Genomic DNA, 18,948 nt, shown 5'->3' with positions numbered 1-18,948 from the left:
TCTCTTTCTCTCTCTCTCTCGCTCTCTCTCTCTTTCTCTCTCTTTCTCTCGCTCTTTCTTTCTCTCTCTCTGTCTGTCTGTCTGTAGGTGCCTGGTCGTTCTCTGTCTCTGAGCTGGCAGCACCAGGGGTGGAGGTGGGTCGCCTCTCAGCAACAGATGCTGATCTGGGAGATAATGCCATGCTGGAATATACCATCCTGGACGGAGAGGAGGGAGACACATTTAACATCACCGGAAGAGACCAAGAAGCTGTCATTGTACTAAACAAGGTGAGAAATAAATAATGGAGACCAGATTTATACTGCATTTAGCTCTTAATCAGACTCAAGTCAAAAACATCCACAATGGCATAAAATGAGGGGCTAAACTAAGCATAGCTCCTCCATGGCACTCTTACCAGGAAGTTCATTCAGTGAAAAACATTTAAAACAGCAGGACAGTGTTGCCTGCAGAGAGTTCAGTCAGTCATAATCAGGCCTTTGAATAAATATTTGGTCTGGAAACAGTAATGTTTTTATTTTTTACCCGTTTTTCTCCCCAATTTTGTGGTATCCAATTGTTAGTAGCTACTATATTGTCTCATCGCTACAACTCCCGTACGGCCTCGGGAGAGACGAAGGTTGAAAGTCATGCGTCCTCCGATACACAACCCAACCAAGCCGCACTGCTTCTTAACACAGCGCGCATCCAACCCGGAAGCCAGCCGCACCAATGCGCCGGAGGAAACACCGTGCAGCTGGCCACCTTGGTTAGCGTGCACTGCGCCCGGCCCGCCACAGGAGTCGCTGGTGCGCGATGAGTCAAGGATATCCCTACCGGCAAAGCCCTCCCTAACCCGGACGACGCTGGGCCAATTGTGCGTCGCCCCACGGACCTCCCGGTCGCGGCCGGTTGCAACAGAGCCTGGGCGTGAACCCAGAGTCTGTGGTGACACAGCTGACGCTGCAGTACAGCGCCCTTAACCACTGCGCCACCCGGGAGGCCCTGGAAACAGTAATTTAACAGTTTTCCCTTGCAATCCTGTTGTGTGGTTGCACGAGTCCTGCAAATTTAAAGACATCCTCCGGAACATTGGTGACTACTAAGTATTTTTTAAACCTCCCGCTTTTGACCACCAAAATCCCTAATTTGAAGGCAACTGTTTTTCTGGACGCTGCTCCATTTTCCCCCGCATGGGCCAGACCCCAAGCAATTCGAGTTCAACCAATGAGCTTCAGCCCCTCGCCATATGAGTGACAGCTAGCAAGATGCACATGATGCACACAGAGCAGAGCACGAGAGAAAATATGTGATGTACTACCCAATTTTTGGGGGACATATTTTGTCTCGAGTGCTCCTTTCTAACCTACTGGCTAAAAAGTATACAAGAGTTCCAGAGAATCCCTTTAATTATCTCAAACAAAACATTGTCTCACTGTGGATAACTTGAAAATAAGTAATAGACAAAAAGGGGATTCAAATACAATGGAATTTATGCACAACTAATTCATAAATTAAATATTCCGACTAGCAGTTGAATTTAAATCACCAACCGGAAAATAGGCTGTGAGCCTGTGTATTTTTCAGTGTGGTGTTGAGTACATGGGGCATCGCAAGCTCCATTTAACAAAGTTTGTGTGACAAGCGTGAGAGTATGAGATAGGATGAGGTGATGATGAGTGAATGTGGGAGCAAAATAATTATGGAACAAGGGTAGGAAAAGGGCATGATGAAAAGAGGGAAAGAAAGAGTGTTCGAGTTAGGGAGGGTGATAGAGAGGAAGCAAAGGAGATAAAAATGGTTCTAGAAAAGTATAGTAAAACATAATTGGCTGTATTTCTCTCCTCAGTTGCTGGACTATGAGAGTCGCAGTTCATTCTCATTCTCAGTGGAAGTTGTGAACCCCATGGTGGATGCACGGTTCCTACGGAAGGGACCCTTTAAGGACTGTGCGACCGTATGGGTCATGGTCCTCAACGCAGACGAGCCCCCCCGCTTCTCCCGATCCCGTTACCGTCTGGACGTGTCTGAGAACTGTCCTCCTGTCTGCAGCGTGGGCCGAGTATCTGCTGTTGACCCAGACACAGGACAAAGCACAAACATCAGGTAGGCTACACTCACTTAGTCAGCCCGTCAGTCTGTCTGTTCGTCCGTCAGTCCGTCCATCTGTCTGTGTGTCTGTCACTCACTCACTCACTCACATTTTCTTTACTCAAACTATTCTCTCTCCCCCTCCCCTCCCGTCTCTCTCTCAGGTACTCCATTGATCCCCAGTCTGACCTGGAGGCTCTGTTCCGTATTACTTCTGACAGCGGCCTTATCACCACGGTGATGGAGTTGGACCGGGAGCGTGAGCAATGGCATAATATCACTGTCATCGCCACACAGAGAGGTATGAGGTTCAAGTCCTTTCAGACCCAGCTGCCCACAGACAATACCTTCACTCTGGCTTAGTACAGAGTCATGTTTTCCCTCATATCACTCATTGTAGCCCTGGTGATGGCTGTGATGAAGTTGAAGTTAAACTCACTAGGCATTCCTTTCCTTTTCTAGACAATCCAAACCTTGTGACCAGGGTTGTGGTTGCCATAGAGACACTGGACCAGAATGATAATGCACCAGAGTTGGACAGACAGTACACAACATCTGTGTGTGACTCCAGTACCCCTGGACAGGTCAGTGCTGCTAACACTTACCCATGTAACTTTGACACTCCACTTTATCAATCTGTCTATCTACAGCCCTGCATGCTGAAAACCTTAATGCTAATTTCTGATTACAACCTTCAGTACAATTATTTGTAGAAGTCTTTGAAGATTTCCTATTCCTTTTATTGCGTCTCCTTTTGACTCAAGAGCAATTGATGTCAGATCACTGTTTCTGTTTTTCTTCTTCACCTTATTGGTGTAATGAGTCCTGTTTCTCCAGAGTTATTTTTCTCCATTGCCATTGGCTGAGTTATTATTATCAAATTTTTATCCAATGCCATTGGACACCAGCTGGCTGGTGTGTTTACGGACATATTCAATCAATCCTTATCCCAGTCTGCTGTTCCCACACGCTTCAAGAGGGCCACCATTGTTCCTGTTCACAAGAAAGCTAAGGTAACTGAGCTCAATAACTACCGCCTCGTAGCACTCACTTCGGTCATCATGAAGTGCTTTGAGACGTGCTTTGAGACGGCAACTGCTCCACTTATAACCGTAAGGCTCTCCAGAGCGTAGTGAGGTCTGCACAACGCATCACCGGGGACAAAATACCTGCCCTCCAGGACACATACACCAACCGACTAGTCAAGGACCATATCACCTCCACCCTAACTGACACCCTAGACCCACTCCAATTTGCTTACTGCCCCAATAGGTCCACAAATGACGCAATCACTCTGCACACTGCCCTAACCAATCTGGACAAGAGGAATACCTATGTAAGAATGCTGTTCATCGGTTACAGCTCAGCATTTAACACAATAGTACCCTCCAAACTCGTCATTAAGCTCGAGACCCTGGGTTTCGACCCCACTCTGTGCAACTGGGTCCTGGACTTCCTGACAGGCCGCCCCCAGGTGGTGAGGGTAGGTAACAACATCTCCACCCCGCTGATCCTCAACACTGGGGCCCCACAAGGGTGCGTCCTCAGCCCTCTCCTGTACTCCCTGTTCACCCACGACTGCGTGGCCATGCACATCAAGTTTGCAGACGACACTACAGTGGTAGGCTTGATTACCAACAACGACGAGACACCTCCTACAGGGAGGAGGTGAGGGCCCTCGGAGTGTGGTGTCAGGAAAATAACCTCACACTCAATGTCAACAAAACAAAGGAGATGATCGTGGACTTCAGGAAACAGCAGAGGGAGCAGCCCCCTATCCACATTGACGGTACAGTAGTGGAGAGGGTGGAAAGTTTTAAGTTCCTTGGCGTACACATCACGGACAAACTGATATGGTCCACCCACACAGACAGCGTGGTGAAGAAGGTGCAGCAATGGCTCTTCAACCTCAGGAGGCTGAAGACATTTGGCTTGTCACCAAAAACACTCACAAACTTTTACAGATGCACAATCGAGAGCTTCCTGTCGGGCTGTATCACCGCCTGGTACAGCAACTGCTCCGCCCATAACCGCAAGGCTCAGTACAGGTGCATCAAAGCGGGGACCGAGAGACTGAAAAATAGCTTCTATCTCAAGGCCATCAGACTGTTAAACAGCCATCACTAACATTGAGTGGCTGCTGTCAACACACTGACTCAATTCTAGCCACTTTAAACAATGCCACTAATGTTTACATACCCAACATTACTCATCTCATATGTATATACTGTACTCTATACCATCTACTGCATCTTGATGTAATAAATGTATCACTAGCCACTTTAAACAATAGCACTTTATATAATGTTTACATACCCTACATTACTCATCTCATATGTACAGTGCCTTGCGAAAGTATTCGGCCCCCTTGAACTTTGCGACCTTTTGCCACATTTCAGGCTTCAAACATAAAGATATAAAACTGTATTTTTTTGTGAAGAATCAACAACAAGTGGGACACAATCATGAAGTGGAAAGACATTTATTGGATATTTCAAACTTTTTTAACAAATCAAAAACTCAAAAATTGGGCGTGCAAAATTATTCAGCCCCTTTACTTTCAGTGCAAGAAACTCTCTCCAGAAGTTCAGTGAGGATCTCTGAATGATCCAATGTTGACCTAAATGACTAATGATGATAAATACAATCCACCTGTGTGTAATTAAGTCTCCGTATAAATGCACCTGCATTGTGATAGTCTCAGAGGTCCGTTAAAAGCGCAGAGAGCATCATGAAGAACAAGGAACACACCAGGCAGGTCCGAGATACTGTTGTGAAGAAGTTTAAAGCCGGATTTGGATACAAAAGATTTCCCAAGCTTGAAACATCCCAAGGAGCACTGTGCAAGCGATAATATTGAAATGGAAGGAGTATCAGACCACTGCAAATCTACCAAGACCTGGCCGTCCCTCTAAACTTTCTGCAAAAGACCTGAGACTGGGACGGAGATTTGTCTTCCAACAAGACAATGATCCAAAACATAAAGCAAAATCTACAATGGAATGGTTCAAAAATAAACATATCCAGGTGTTAGAATGGCCAAGTCAAAGTCCAGACCTGAATCCAATCGAGAATCTGTGGAAAGAACTGAAAACTGCTGTTCACAAATGCTCTCCATCCAACCTCACTGAGCTCGAGCTGTTTTGCAAGGAGGAATGGGAAAAAATGTCAGTCTCTCGATGTGCAAAACTGATAGAGACATACCCCAAGCGACTTACAGCTGTAATCGCAGCAAAAGGTGGCGCTACAAAGTGTTAACTGGCTGAATAATTTTGCACGCCCAATTTTTCAGTTTTTGATTTGTTAAAATGTTTTGAAATATCCAATAAATGTCGTTCCACTTCATGATTGTGTCCCACTTGTTGTTGATTCTTCACAAAAAAATACAGTTTTATATCTTTATGTTTGAAGCCTGAAATGTGGCAAAAGGTCGCAAAGTTCAAGGGGGCCGAATACTTTCGCAAGGCACTGTATATATTGTACTCTGTACCATCTACTGCATCTTGCCTGTGCCGTTCGGCCATCACTCATTCATATATTTTTATGTACATATTCTTATTCATTATTCATATTCTTATTCATTCTTTTACACTTGTGTGTATAAGGTGGTTGTTGTGAAATTGTTAGGTTAGATTACTTGTTAGATATTACTGCATGGTCGGAACTAGAAGCACAAGCATTTCGCTACACTCGCATTAACATCTGCTAACCATGTGTATGTGACAAAACAAATCAAATTTGATTTGATTTGGAGTTGTGTGGCTGTAACCAGGTTTCCATCCAACCTTTTTTCATGTGATTAAAGTACATCAGATAAAACATGTAATGATGGAAATTTGTAAGTAAAATGTCCGGTCTGGAGCGTGAAGTCACGAGTGTTGTTGGACGGCTACTGCGTAGCAACTGTTCTTATTATACCTCAGTAGTAGCAACCTAGCGGTGCCAAAAGCCCTGGTCTGACCTAGAAAGCCTATGTAAATTACGATCATCAGAACGGCCAAACACCCCCAAAAATTTACCCCCATTTTGGGATCTAAAATGGCCTTATTATGATCAAATTCGATCCCCACTGTGAATTATTTTCAAGTTCGCTACAAATCGAGATTAAATAGAGATCCATTCTGACTACTACATTTGTTGTCACGCAGGACTACATGCTGACCCAGACCAATCATGGGCTGGTAGGCTACAATGAGGTTCCTAGTTAACTCTCTCAGGCAAGATGAAAACATTTACATCAACCTTGATCCTGTGCTAGTTACGGTCACTTTCACCATGATTTTATGGTGCCATTCAAACCCATTCAGCAATATCAAAGATTTTTATAACTAACCCAAGATAGACCACAGCCTGTCGTTTCCAATGGGAGCAAATTAATCATAGTGGGCAAAACAAGCAAGGAGGTGGGCCAAGCCAAGCACGAGTTAGCGAGATCCTTTTGGAATGTTCTAGCATGTATTTGAATATTTCCGTTAGGAAACGCCTACTCTATGAAGTGAGCGTGTGCAATAACTAAATTCTCCCTTGCACTCCTACTAAACAATAAAACAAATTGAAACTTTAGCAAAGGGAAAAGTTTACCAATCTTAGTCCACTACAGATTATAGTTTTCAGGAAAAGAAAACTGTATTGAGATCAAATGTTTCATTGATGAGAGAATTAGCAGAATGACAGCCAAAATCCATCTGTCTCCATCTTCTCCCACTTCTGGCCACTGGGCCATTTGTTGGTGAGGGAAAATGTCAACCGGAGGCTTCAGATTTATACATCTGTTGAAACATCTAGCTCATTGTTCTATCTGTGGCAATATGGCGTTCTTCAAATTCAAATACTTCCGTCTTCATACGCCATCGAGAGTTTTCCAAAGGAATACATGGATGACGTCAGCGCTATCACCATCTACTGGCTTTAATGTCAATGCTTCATGCACAGAATTTTATCCGCAACAAGTCAATTTGATGGAATCACATCTCTGGTGGGAAAATGTACATGCAGATATTTGAATATTCGTATGAAAATCTGTCGCCAATTGGATGGAAACCTAGCTTGTGAGGTCCAATAGAAGTTCTCCTCTCTCTGCTCTGTCTCGCAGGTTGTTCAGGTGGTGAGGGCAGTGGATAGGGACCAGGGAGGACAGGCCGTCACCATCCACTTCAGCATCCCTCCAGAGTTCAGCTCTGCTCTAAACCTCACCATCAGGGAGAGTGGAGGTGAATTATAGCCATGTTCAACCTCTATGTCAAGCTGTCACCCTCCTCAAACCCCTTATTTCAAATCAGAAATTCTGCAACTGGATTATCATTGACAATATGCTTATTTTTATTTTACATGCTTGATGACAGTGCGCCTGCATCTTACAGTGACGATATAGACCTGTTGAATTTAACTGAAATTCCTATTATGACGTATAACTGGAGAATGGCATTCATGTACAAGTGACCTGATGACTGACTTGAGTTTCTGGTGTTATTGTCTTATTCAATCCCAGGTGCCACAGCCAGCCTTGTTCTCCAGTCGGCACTGCAGCCCCTCCCTGACTTCTCCTTCTCCCTCCTCACCCTGTATGTGCCCATTGTGCTGCGGGATGGGGCGTCTGGCCTCACCAACACCGGGACGGTCACTGTGAACGTATGTCCCTGTCTGAGAGGGGGCATGCGGGCCGAGGAGCAGGGGAGACAGAGGGACAGGGGCTGGGAGAGACAGACGGTATGCCTGCCCCGGCCCTCAACCTCTCCATCACTGATCTTCAGTATGGTCACCCTGCTGGCCCTGCTGGCCTGTGTCACTACACTGCTAGGTAAGACTTGAGGTCTACTGTCTGATGTATAGTACACATGCCTGTTTCTACTGTTCTCAGTATACTGCCTGTGTCTGTCTGAAGATCAGTATCCCGTGAAATGGACTGCAGTGTCAGTGTGTGGTATTTACGATAATGTGCCTCTCTCTCTCTCCCCCAGTGGTGTGTGCTCTGTCTCTGCGGCATCAGAAGCAAGACTCCCACTCCCCATTTGAGGAGGAGGATGTGAGGGAGAACATCATTACCTACGATGACGAAGGGGGAGGGGAGGCAGACACTGCTGCCTTTGACATCACCGCGCTCCAGAGCATGCACAGAGTAGAGAGCATGCAGGACAGCAGGAACATGTGAGCTGTGACGTCTGTTTGTGTGCGTGTGTGTGTGAGCATGCGTGAGGGAGTGTGGGCGTGCACGTGTCTCTGTGTTGCTCTGCCTTATGCTCTTCCCCCAGATGGTACACCCAGCAGAATCAGGCCAGGGACATGACGTACAGCTGGAGCCGGACCCCACACTCTACTGCGGACCCACAGCGTCCAGGCTCAGCCCCTGTATACGGACGCCTCTGCTACAGCATTCACACCCTGCCTGTCCTCAGAGACTGTCACAAGGGGCCAACACCGTTCCAGTCAGGTCTGCAGCTGGCCAAACCGATGGGAACCTATGAGCTTCCTGGCAATCACATGGATAATAACTCCCTAGTCATCCAGAACCAGGGCACCTTTGATCTACTGGAGCCTGAGGCGATTCATCTCAACTCTGCTGAGCCATGGTGCCCCAGCAGAGATGGACCAGAGATCTGGGTGGCTAACAGCAGACCCACAGAAAAAGAGGGAGGCAGGGAGACCAACACTGACACCCAGCAGCAGCTGCATCCAGAGCAGGGCCCAATCAGAGTCAGATATTAGCTTTCATATATAATGGATGTAACAATGTTGTTATTATCAACCTCAGCTGTCTCAATATTATTTTTGTAAATCTCTCAGGCTATTTTTCATTTTAAAGTATTTGATAATCGTTATAAAAGTATTGTGTATTTCCTCCCCAGGCACAGCCTGAGTCTGTACTGACAGATGAAGCACTGGTTCTGACCTATTCTGTCCCAAATGGCTCATCCTCTCAGAGTCACAGCAGCAGCATCTCTTCATCAGAGCAGCAGGAGAACAATCCAGACCTCATTCCCTCCCACACTACCACCACCACCGGAGCTTCTAGCTCTGCAGTAGAAGACACAGACACAGATTCCTCTTCTCTCCCCAGCTCAGAGAAGAATGAATACGCTGTTGGTGTTAGCCAGATAAATACTAATCACATCCACACTAATCTACTGGGGGACTCAACATACAGCATTGTGGGTTCACTAAACCAGGGCAGTGGAGGGATACCTGTGACTGGGACTACTTTGTATCCAGGCAGTGCAGAATTCCTGAACATGTATGCGCTGAGTAGGAGGGACCTGACCCCACAGCTACTACCCCTCTCTGGAGGCATGCTGGGATACGGCAGGGGGTGGGGTTGTGAGCGGGGACTGGTGGCTGACATGGTAGGGGGTGGGGCTAACTGTAACTCCTCCCTGCCTGTGAGGATGGAGGACTTCCTGAAGCACCGTCTGGACCAGGTGACCTTAGACCTATCCCAGCCACCCTACGACTCACTGCAGACCTACGAGTTTGAGGGGGGGGACTCCCGAGCGGGGTCGCTGAGCTCACTGGAGAGCGAGGGAGAGAGAGAGGAGGAGAGGGTGAGGGAAACAGTAGACAAGTTGGACCAGAAGTTCCAAAGGCTGGTGAAGATAATCAAAGAGAGAGAACAAGAAAAGGAGTTTGACAGAAGGTCAGTGGAGGAGGAGACACTGGTAGGAGATAGAAGCCAAGGTTTGGTTGTCAATGACACAAGCAAAACAGAGAGTGTGGGTGAAGAAAAAGAGGTCTCAAGGTGGGATTTTTAGAGAACCTGCGAATCAAAGACACTGAGTAGCAGTTTGAAAAGGAGAGAGACTCCAACGGATTCAATTTAAAAGCAATGCGAGGGTGTTATGCACAACTTCAGAGAGAAAGTTATGTTCTGTTCAATGACTAAACTTCCTGCTCATTGGCAATGCAGCACAGCCGAGACATGCCAGAGGATCCATTCAGCACACCTCATGAACTCACCCTTCTGTGTTTATTAAAGAGCATATAAAATCCGTCACTTTTAGACTTCTCTTGTAACTGATATGAATAATTCACTTAGCTAAAGTTATGAAAAATTAACTTTCTGAAATATTGATTCCCAGCCCTGAAAGCCGCATTGTTGGAAAATAGGCCTCATGAAAAATGTAATGGAATTGTGATATTTAATATTGATAGTTTAATAGGGGCACTCTCACTCAGAACACTGTGTTCCCAAATGCATCATTTAAACTGAATTGAACCAATTTAAAAAGCACACTTTACATGGAGTTAATATAAACATATAGGCATGACTGAAGAATCTGTCCACATTACATCCAGTCAAATGGAAGCTGTTCTGATGACATCATCTTAGTAGACACCATGTAGTATACAGGTGCTATGTTGCTTCACAATCAGGAGGGAGCTCCTCTGAATTGAATTGTGTAGCCAACAAGCTATGTATTGTGTAACTCCCAGTAATTATAATCCCAGTAGTAAATTATATGAAACACTATGCAATTTGCACACATACCTGAGATAATATGTCCTTGAAGGAGCCTTGTAAAAAGTGTCATGTTTCCTACTATAGCGACATGATTATGTGCATTTTGTAAATATCAACCTCTGCAATGTGGTGATTATTCAGTGGAGGATTTCACACAAACCAAGAAAGCGTCCCTTTATGAGTAACACTGTCATTATTTCACTCACTGAATACAAGAAATGACACCCATAATTTGAAGTGATTAAATGGTCGTTGTTGAATATGTCTCGTGACATGTTATTTCCCCCAGATAGTTCAGATATAACATTTTGGGCAATATAAACCTGTTCATTGATTTTAGGGCTGTAGTGATATTCTGGTCTGCTTTCATATTTGCAACTCTTCCTACTACACAAGCTGGCTCTTTCTTTAAACCTGAGATGGAACTGGGAAAACATTCACACGCAATCTTACTGTTGACTATACTATGAATCATTTAACTGAAGAATGATTCATATGACCACCAATCAATATTTCCCACCAAAAGATCAAGATGATCTGATTTGCAAACAATATGGCTAATTTCTACTACTACTGCAAAACTCATCGCTTTTAGAATGAGCTATTAAAATGATAACAATGTTACTTTCGATTACTATGTGACGACTACATTTAGCATAGACCAGGAGCCTTGGTCAAACTGACATTTGTTTGTTCCACCAGGCCTCTATGTAATCACCAAGGGGAATTAAATCTCAATCAACCAACCATCTTAATGAGAATTAGATTTGTACTTGATACATTTGACAACAAAAATCCTTAGTTCTTTGGGTAGAAAAATTAGGTGTGGAGATTGTCCTGGGGCTTCTAGGAAGAATAGGCAATGAGAAAGAGGAGTAAATTAAAACTATGAATGAATAGTCTAAGGCTAAATTAGAGAAAATAACAGTGCATAAATTATAGAACATGCGAGTTGAGTATTGAGGTTAGAGCGTTGGACTAGTAACCGGAAGGTTGCAAGTTCAAACCCCCGAGCTGACAAGGTACAAATCTGTCGTTCTGCCCCTGAACAGGCAGTTAACCCACAGTTCCTAGGCCGTCATTGAAAATAAGAATTTGTTCTTAACTGACTTGCCTAGTTAAATAAAGGTAAAATAAAAAAATTAGCATGACTATGTACAGTTGATATGGAATAGAAAATTAATTAATATGGAAATAAGACAAAATGAAGCCAGCTATATTCATTAAAAAAAAATATATATATATATTTTCTCTGCAACAGTAATAATAAGTGTAATAGAATTGGTCAAATTAAAAAACAAGACAGAGAACGTTATTTCATGTACCTTGAATTCCAATTCAACACATTTATAACATATTGATTGCATGGCTCTGGCCACCCTTGAAGTATCGTTGATTATACACATAAAAAGCCATGAAGAAAACATTCGTCCATCTTCTCAAACATTGCTCTCATCTTGCAGTAACACTGAATGAAGTGAAGTAATGAGGTTTGAGATCACAGCCTGGAGTTTAAAAAAATTCTGTATGAATCAGGTTTGTGGCAGTACAACAATGTCCCAAGAGGTAAAGTATACAGTGGCTTGCAAAAGTATTCACACCCCGTAGCATTTTTTCCTATTTTGTTGCCTTACAATCTGGAATTAAAATCGATTTTTGGGGGGTTTGAATCATTTGATTTACACAACATGCCTACCACTTTGAAGATGCAAAATATTTTTTATTGTGAAACAAACAAGAAATAAGACAAAACATTTTTTGCCTTGAGCGTGCATACCTATTCACCCCCGCAAACTCAATACTTTGTAGAGACACCTTTTGCAGCAATCATAGCTGCAAGTCTCTTGGGGTATGTCTCTATAAGCTTGGCACATCTAGCCACTGGGATTTTTGTCCATTCTTCAAGGCAAAACTGCTCCAGCTCCTACACGTTGGATGGGTTCCGCTGGTGTAGAGCAATCTTCAAATCAAATCAAATGTATTTGTCACATACACATGGTTAGCAATGTTAATGTGAGTGTAGTGAAATGCTTGTGCTTCTAGTTCCGACAATGTAGTAATAACCAACGAGTAATCTAACCTAACAATTCCAAAACTACTACCTTATACACACAAGTGTAAAGGGATAAAGAATATTTAAGTCAGACCACAGATTCTCAATTGGATTGAGGTCTGGGCTTTTCCTAGTCCATTCCAAGACATTTAAATGTTTCCCCTTAAACCACTTGAGTGTTGCTTTAGCAGTATGCTTAGGGTATTGCCCTGCTGAAAGGTGAACCTCCGTCCCAGTCACAAATCTTTGCAAGACTGAAACAGGTTTCCCTCAAGAATTTCCCTGTATTTAGTGCCATCCATCATTCCTTCAATTCTGACCAATTTCCCAGTCCCTGCCGATGAAAAACACCCCACCCCCTGTGGTCAGGGTGATGAGAGGTGTTGGGTTTGCGCCAGACATAGTGTTTTCCTTGCTGGCCAAAAAGCTCAATTTTAGCCTCATCTGACCAGAAAATCTTCTTCTATATGTTTGGGGAGTCTTCCACATGCCTTTTTGGTGAACACCAAACGTGTTTGCTTATTTTTTTCTTTAAGCAATGGCTTTTTTCTGGTCACACTTCCATAAAGCCCAGCACTGTGGAATGTACGGCTTAAAGTGGTCCTATAGACAGATACTCCAATCTCTGCTGTGGAGCTTTGCAGCTCCTTCAGGGTTATCTATGGTCTCTTTGTTGCCTCTCTGATTGGTCGGCGAGTTTTGGTGGGCGGCCCTCTCTTGGCAGGTTTGTTGTGCTGCCATATTCTTTCCATTTTTTTAATAATGGATTTAATGGTGCTCCATGGGATGTTCAAAGTTTCAGATATTTTTTTATAACCCAACCCTGATCTGCACTTCTTCACAACTTTGTCCCTGACCTGTTTGGAGAGCTCCTTGGTCTTCATGGTTGGTGGTGCCCCTTGCTTAGTGGTGTTGCAGACTCTGGGGCCTTTCAGAACAGGTGTATATATATACTGAGATCATTTGACAGATTATGTGACACTTAGCTTGAACACAGGTGGACTTTATTTAAGTAATTATGTGAATTCTGAAGGTAATTGGTTAAACCAGATCTTATTTAGGGGCTTCATAGCAAAGGGGGTGAATACATATGCAAGCACCACTTTTCTGTCATTTTTAAAATTTCCCTTTACCAATTTGGACTATTTTGTGTATGTCCATAACATGAAATCCAAATAAAAATCAATTTAAATTACAGGTTGTTATGCAACAAAATAGGAAAAACACCAAGGGGGATGAATACTTTTGCAAGGCACTGTATGTATTGCATCAACTCTGTCCTCAAGTCCTCATTTTGCACCCTGGGAGAACTGCAGAAGCGCTTCATTGACTAATTTCATAGTCACTCCTTCAGGGACCAGAACACAGTGCACACCTGAGAGAGAAACCAGAGTTCAGGGACCAGAACACAGTGCACACCTGAGAGAGAAACCAGAGTTCAGGGACCAGAACACAGTGCACACCTGAGAGAGAAATCAGAGTTCAGGGACCAGAACACAGTGCACACCTGAGAGAGAAACCAGAGTTCAGGGACCAGAACACAGTGCACACCTGAGAGAGAAACCAGAGTTCAGGGACCAGAACACAGTGCACACCTGAGAGAGAAATCAGAGTTCAGGGACCAGAACACAGTGCACACCTGAGAGAGAAATCAGAGTTCAGGGACCAGAACACAGTGCACACCTGAGAGAGAAATCAGAGTTCAGGGACCAGAACACAGTGCACACCTGAGAGAGAAACCAGAGTTCAGGGACCAGAACACAGTGCACACCTGAGAGAGAAACCAGAGTTCAGGGACCAGAACACAGTACACACCTGAGAGCGAAACCAGAGTTCAGGGTAAGTTAAAGTACTTGTGTTGTTATCTCCTTTGGGTGTGAATGGTTTATGCAATATACAGTACTTGCTAATTTGCTATACTTCAAAACAGATGTCATGTCATAATGTCCGTGGTCAACTCATGATATGGAATCATTTTAAATCATCTATATTTTGAACTACCCTGTTGTGCATGCATTTTAATGACTTTACGAAATTATAAATTGGTTTGAGTTGAGGTGGAAAGTTATGAAAGTTGTACCTAGTCGACTGACTGCTGTGATGTTCCTGTGTTCGTCATCAAAGAACATCATCTCACTGAATTTGAATCCACTGTCTGCCTGGAGCCTGAACAAAGACACAATGAGAGTGAGTTCCACTATAAACACTCTTTCACGGCCAGACATGAACACAAACACACACTTCCATCCTCACAGAAGAATCGTCCAGTGGTAGTGGTCGTTAATGCTGCATTCACATGCTAGAAATGTCAGATTTGCTAATTTGTTTAACGTGGCACGTGATTAACTACAACCAGTTATAGCAAGTCAGAAATGTCAGAGTTTCCTAGTTCCAACTAGCACGTGAACACGGCAATCTCAAATTCAGACACTTACTTTTTGAAGTGAGGGACCTTTGACCCCGGGTATATTTCCTTGAAGGATATGTATTGGTTGAGATTGAAGAGGGACAACAGCTGATTGGCTCCATCTACCTCATCTGTGCTGAGAAATATAAATAAAATGTTGATTTACAATATACATATACATGTTATTTCAAACAATCATCTAGAGGCTAAAAACAGAAATGCCTGTTGTCTAAACACATTTTACATAGATGTTAAAACATATTTTTAATCAGGATTATAAAATAGCATGATTTTGTTTTACAATTCGTTGATCATTGTATGAACTGACCGTGATGCCACTCCAATCTGGATCCCTTGGCCATGTAGAGAAGTCAATATGTCCACTGTTTCGGGGAACAGTTGGAATTTTCTCCCTCCGTGCATTCAACACCACTCCCCTGTCGGGAAAGGCAGATGAGATATTATTTGAAATTTGAAAAGACATGGCTGATGTGTGTAAGAGTTGGAAGGGAGAGGATTTAGAGAAAGATATAGCCTAAAGCCATCATTAGCTTGATACTCAACAAGATTTTAACCAATAAACTCACTCTTTGTCTTTGTGAAATTGTGGGTCCACATAGCTATTCACCCAGAAGGGCCAAAGAGTATAATCTGAGATAAGGAAAAAACAAAACAGAGATTATGGAGGATGACAGAAACACATGACAGATAGCTACTTTAGCTGTAACAATATTCTTGTTCTGCTTTGGTATTAGCAAGATTTGCTATTTGTTGAGTCTTCATTCTCATAACATTGCTAGCTAGCTACACAGCTAGATAAAGTTAGCTAGCTAACGTTACAGTAGTTATATTTTCAATTTACCCAGGTCAAACACAACAAACTTTGGTTTGGACATAGCTAGCTATTTCCTGAGTTAAGCAGTAACTGTTTCAATTATCTAGTAGCTAACTGACCCTGATAATCGTAAAATCTACGACAAGCTAGCTACATCCAGTGTGGTAGTTGTGGTTATGTGCTCAGAAGATCTAGATGCGGAAGTAAAAGTACAAATAGATCACATTGGTAGCTATACCAGTGATACTTTGAGGAGATGGGGAAACTACATTGGAATCGTATCTGCCAGAGCACAGATTAACTGATGAATTTACGAACGCAAAACATCCTTTGAATATGACATGTGTCAGTAAAGGTTGACAAAAAACGGAATTAAATTGTTGCTAGCAACACAGTTACAGCCACTAACGCTCTAGATAACATGAACACAGCCTAACTAGTTCTGCTATGGCGAGCAAAATTGTCAGAGTGAAGTGTTCTCAATGTCTGGAAGTAATTTACGTTCGCAAGCTATCAACCCCCCCAAAACACTAGCAGGCTATCCAACTTTAGTCAGTTACATTGGGCGCTTGACTGCCTTTGGTATGTTCGTAATTTCATCAGTTATTCTGCGCTCAGGCACACTCAGGCGAGAGTGCTCTGAAATCGGAGTAGATAGCGAATTTACCAACGCACCCTTTTTGAGGTCAGAACGCTCGGATCAACACTGAGCGCTAGCTCAAAAACCCAACATTAGCATGAATTTCGTGAAAAACAAGTACAACATTACAAATATTTTCCGATATGTAAGATATTTAACTTATCTGTAATATTGTGTCGTTTTTGAATAGTGACATTGCGTACTTTCGATGAAAATAGTCAGGTTTGTCTACTCATACCCTGACTTTGAGAAGGACTTGCGGGACGATTTGCTTAGCAACCGCGTGATGCAGAATGACAACGTGAACGCGATTGGACGACAGCCAGTTTGGTGGGGCGTGAGCTCGCCAGTTTGTAGTCCTAAAACCCGAAAATAGTTACCTCTGGTTCGTTCCGCCATCCCTATGGGAAAAAAATGAATGGGGGAAGAATGGGGATTTGGAATAAACGCAGAAAATAAGGTACGAGGTTAACACATGCTTAGGAGATATTATACGGTTTCTATGAGATAATAGCAGTCAGTTTACATGACCATTGTTAATTATGAAGCCTTAATTCACAAAAAGTGACGTTAACTGATGAAGATAATCTCATAGAGCAAAACGTATAAACTATCCGATGCCTGTGTTTACCACATACCTTATTTTCAGCGTTTATCCAAAAACCCTATAAAACGCCAATAATTTTCATCATAGGCTTTGTCCAATGAACCATGTTAGAGTTAGTGCCTACAAAAAGACGCAATTACTATTTATCTGTCTATACGGTCCTCAATTCAAAGTCCAATGGGGTGTCCTTTTTTACATGTTTTATTTATTTCACCTTTATTTAACCAGGTAGGCTAGTTGAGAACAAGTTCTCATTTACAACTGCGACCTGGTCAAGATAAAGCAAAGCAGTTCGAAACATATAGCACAGAGTTACACATGAAATAAACAAACATACAGTCAATAAATACAATAGAGAAAGTATATATACAGTGTGTGCAAATGAGGTAGGATAAGAGGGGTGAGGCAATACATAGGCCATAGTGGCGAAATTATTACAGTATGTATGGCAAATTAAACACTGGGATGATAGATGTGCAGAAGATGAGTGTGCAAGTAGTGGTACTGGGGTGCAAAGGAGCAAAATAAATACAATAATACAATAAATGGTGCAGAGGGGGAAAAATATATATATAAATCAAATAAATAACCATATGGTGATGAGGTAGTTGGATGGGCTATTTACAGATAGGCTTTGTACAGGTGCAGTGATCTGTGAGCTGGTGCTTAAAGCTAGTGAGGGAGATATGAGTCTCCAGCTTCAGTGATTTTTGCAGTTAGTTCCAGTCATTGGCAGCAGAGAACTGGAAGGAAAGGCAGCCGAAGGAGGAATTGGCTTTGGGGGTGACCAGTGAAATATACCTGCTGGAGCGCGTGCTGCGGGTGGGTGCTGCTATGGTGACCAGTGAGCTGAGATATGGCGGGGCTTTACCTAGCAACGACTTATAGATGACCTGGAGCCAGTGGGTTTGGCAACGGATATGAAGCTCAGAGGGAAGGGACCTTTGTCTTTCAATTAAATTCAAATGGTTTTATTGGCATAGGAAAAATGTGTACATTGCCAAAGCAAGTGAAATAGAAAATAGACAAAAATACATTTAACAAGGGAAATAAACAATCAGAAATGAACAGTAAACATTACACTCACAAAAGTTTTAAAAGAATAGACATGTCAAATGTTATATTATTGGTTGTAAAAATGAGCAAATAATTGAAGTACAAAAGGGGAAAATATATAAACAGATAAATATAGGTTGTATTTACATTGGTGTTTGTGCTTCACTGGTTGCCCTTTTTTGTGATGGCACACTGTGGTATTTCATGTAATAGATGTGGGAGTTTATCAAGATTGGATTTGTTTTCAAATTATTTTGGGGTCTGTGTAATCTGAGGGAATCTAATGGGTTTTGAGAAGGTAACAAGGAGAGAGGAGTATTCAATTGAGATCTTTCCACACTTTAGCGAAACCATCTTCGGTATACACTTATCGACCAGCAGAGGTCATACTTCAGTCTGTCGATGGTCTCCGTAGGCCTACAATACATGCTTTGGAGGTGGAAGTTATCCCCTTATCTATCAAATGAATAGCCATAATAAGACTGCAAACCCACATGATAATATAATCACTATACACACACATACACATGGATTTTGTGTTGTAGAGTAGTGGCACACACTTAATGTGTTGTGAAATGTATTGTAATGTTTTTACAATTGTATAACATCCTTAATTTGGCTGGAACCAAGGAAGAGTAGCTGCTGCCTTGGCAAAGGACAATCTAATCGACCTTGGCTCATATTACACATATATAGCTAAAACAACTGTATGTCCTAAACAACTGTATGTTCTGACCGCATGGCTAAAACCTCCCCCTTGTGTCTAGAATAAGAAATGGCTATGATGTGGGAAGAAAACAATTCAGCCAGTGAACAGAATGTTCTCAA

At 42.8% G+C, this 18,948-nt stretch overlaps 1 protein-coding gene and 1 pseudogene across 1 annotated transcript in view; one reads left to right on the top strand and one right to left on the bottom strand.

The window, feature by feature from the left end:
• Positions 1–10,782, top strand: part of LOC139409749 (cadherin-24-like) — a 24,530-nt gene extending 13,748 nt beyond the window's left edge. Inside the window, exons 5-13 of the mRNA XM_071155135.1 lie at positions 88–269; positions 1,829–2,085; positions 2,235–2,371; positions 2,533–2,654; positions 7,163–7,280; positions 7,559–7,867; positions 8,028–8,214; positions 8,319–8,760; positions 8,913–10,782. Of these exons, the coding sequence (XP_071011236.1) occupies positions 88–269; positions 1,829–2,085; positions 2,235–2,371; positions 2,533–2,654; positions 7,163–7,280; positions 7,559–7,867; positions 8,028–8,214; positions 8,319–8,760; positions 8,913–9,812 (2,654 nt within the window). The 3' untranslated portion in view covers positions 9,813–10,782. The remainder of the gene's footprint in view (positions 1–87; positions 270–1,828; positions 2,086–2,234; positions 2,372–2,532; positions 2,655–7,162; positions 7,281–7,558; positions 7,868–8,027; positions 8,215–8,318; positions 8,761–8,912) is intronic.
• A 2,780-nt stretch (positions 10,783–13,562) lies between these two features.
• LOC139409341 (magnesium-dependent phosphatase 1-like) lies at positions 13,563–16,091 on the bottom strand (annotated as a pseudogene).
• Between the last annotated feature and the right edge of the window lie 2,857 nt (positions 16,092–18,948).

The sequence above is a fragment of the Oncorhynchus clarkii genome, chromosome 5, assembly GCF_045791955.1.
Source record: "Oncorhynchus clarkii lewisi isolate Uvic-CL-2024 chromosome 5, UVic_Ocla_1.0, whole genome shotgun sequence".
Classification (NCBI taxonomy): Eukaryota; Metazoa; Chordata; class Actinopteri; order Salmoniformes; family Salmonidae; genus Oncorhynchus; species Oncorhynchus clarkii.
Note: the sequence above shows the minus strand (reverse complement) of the source record. Positions and strands in the feature narration are given on the sequence as shown.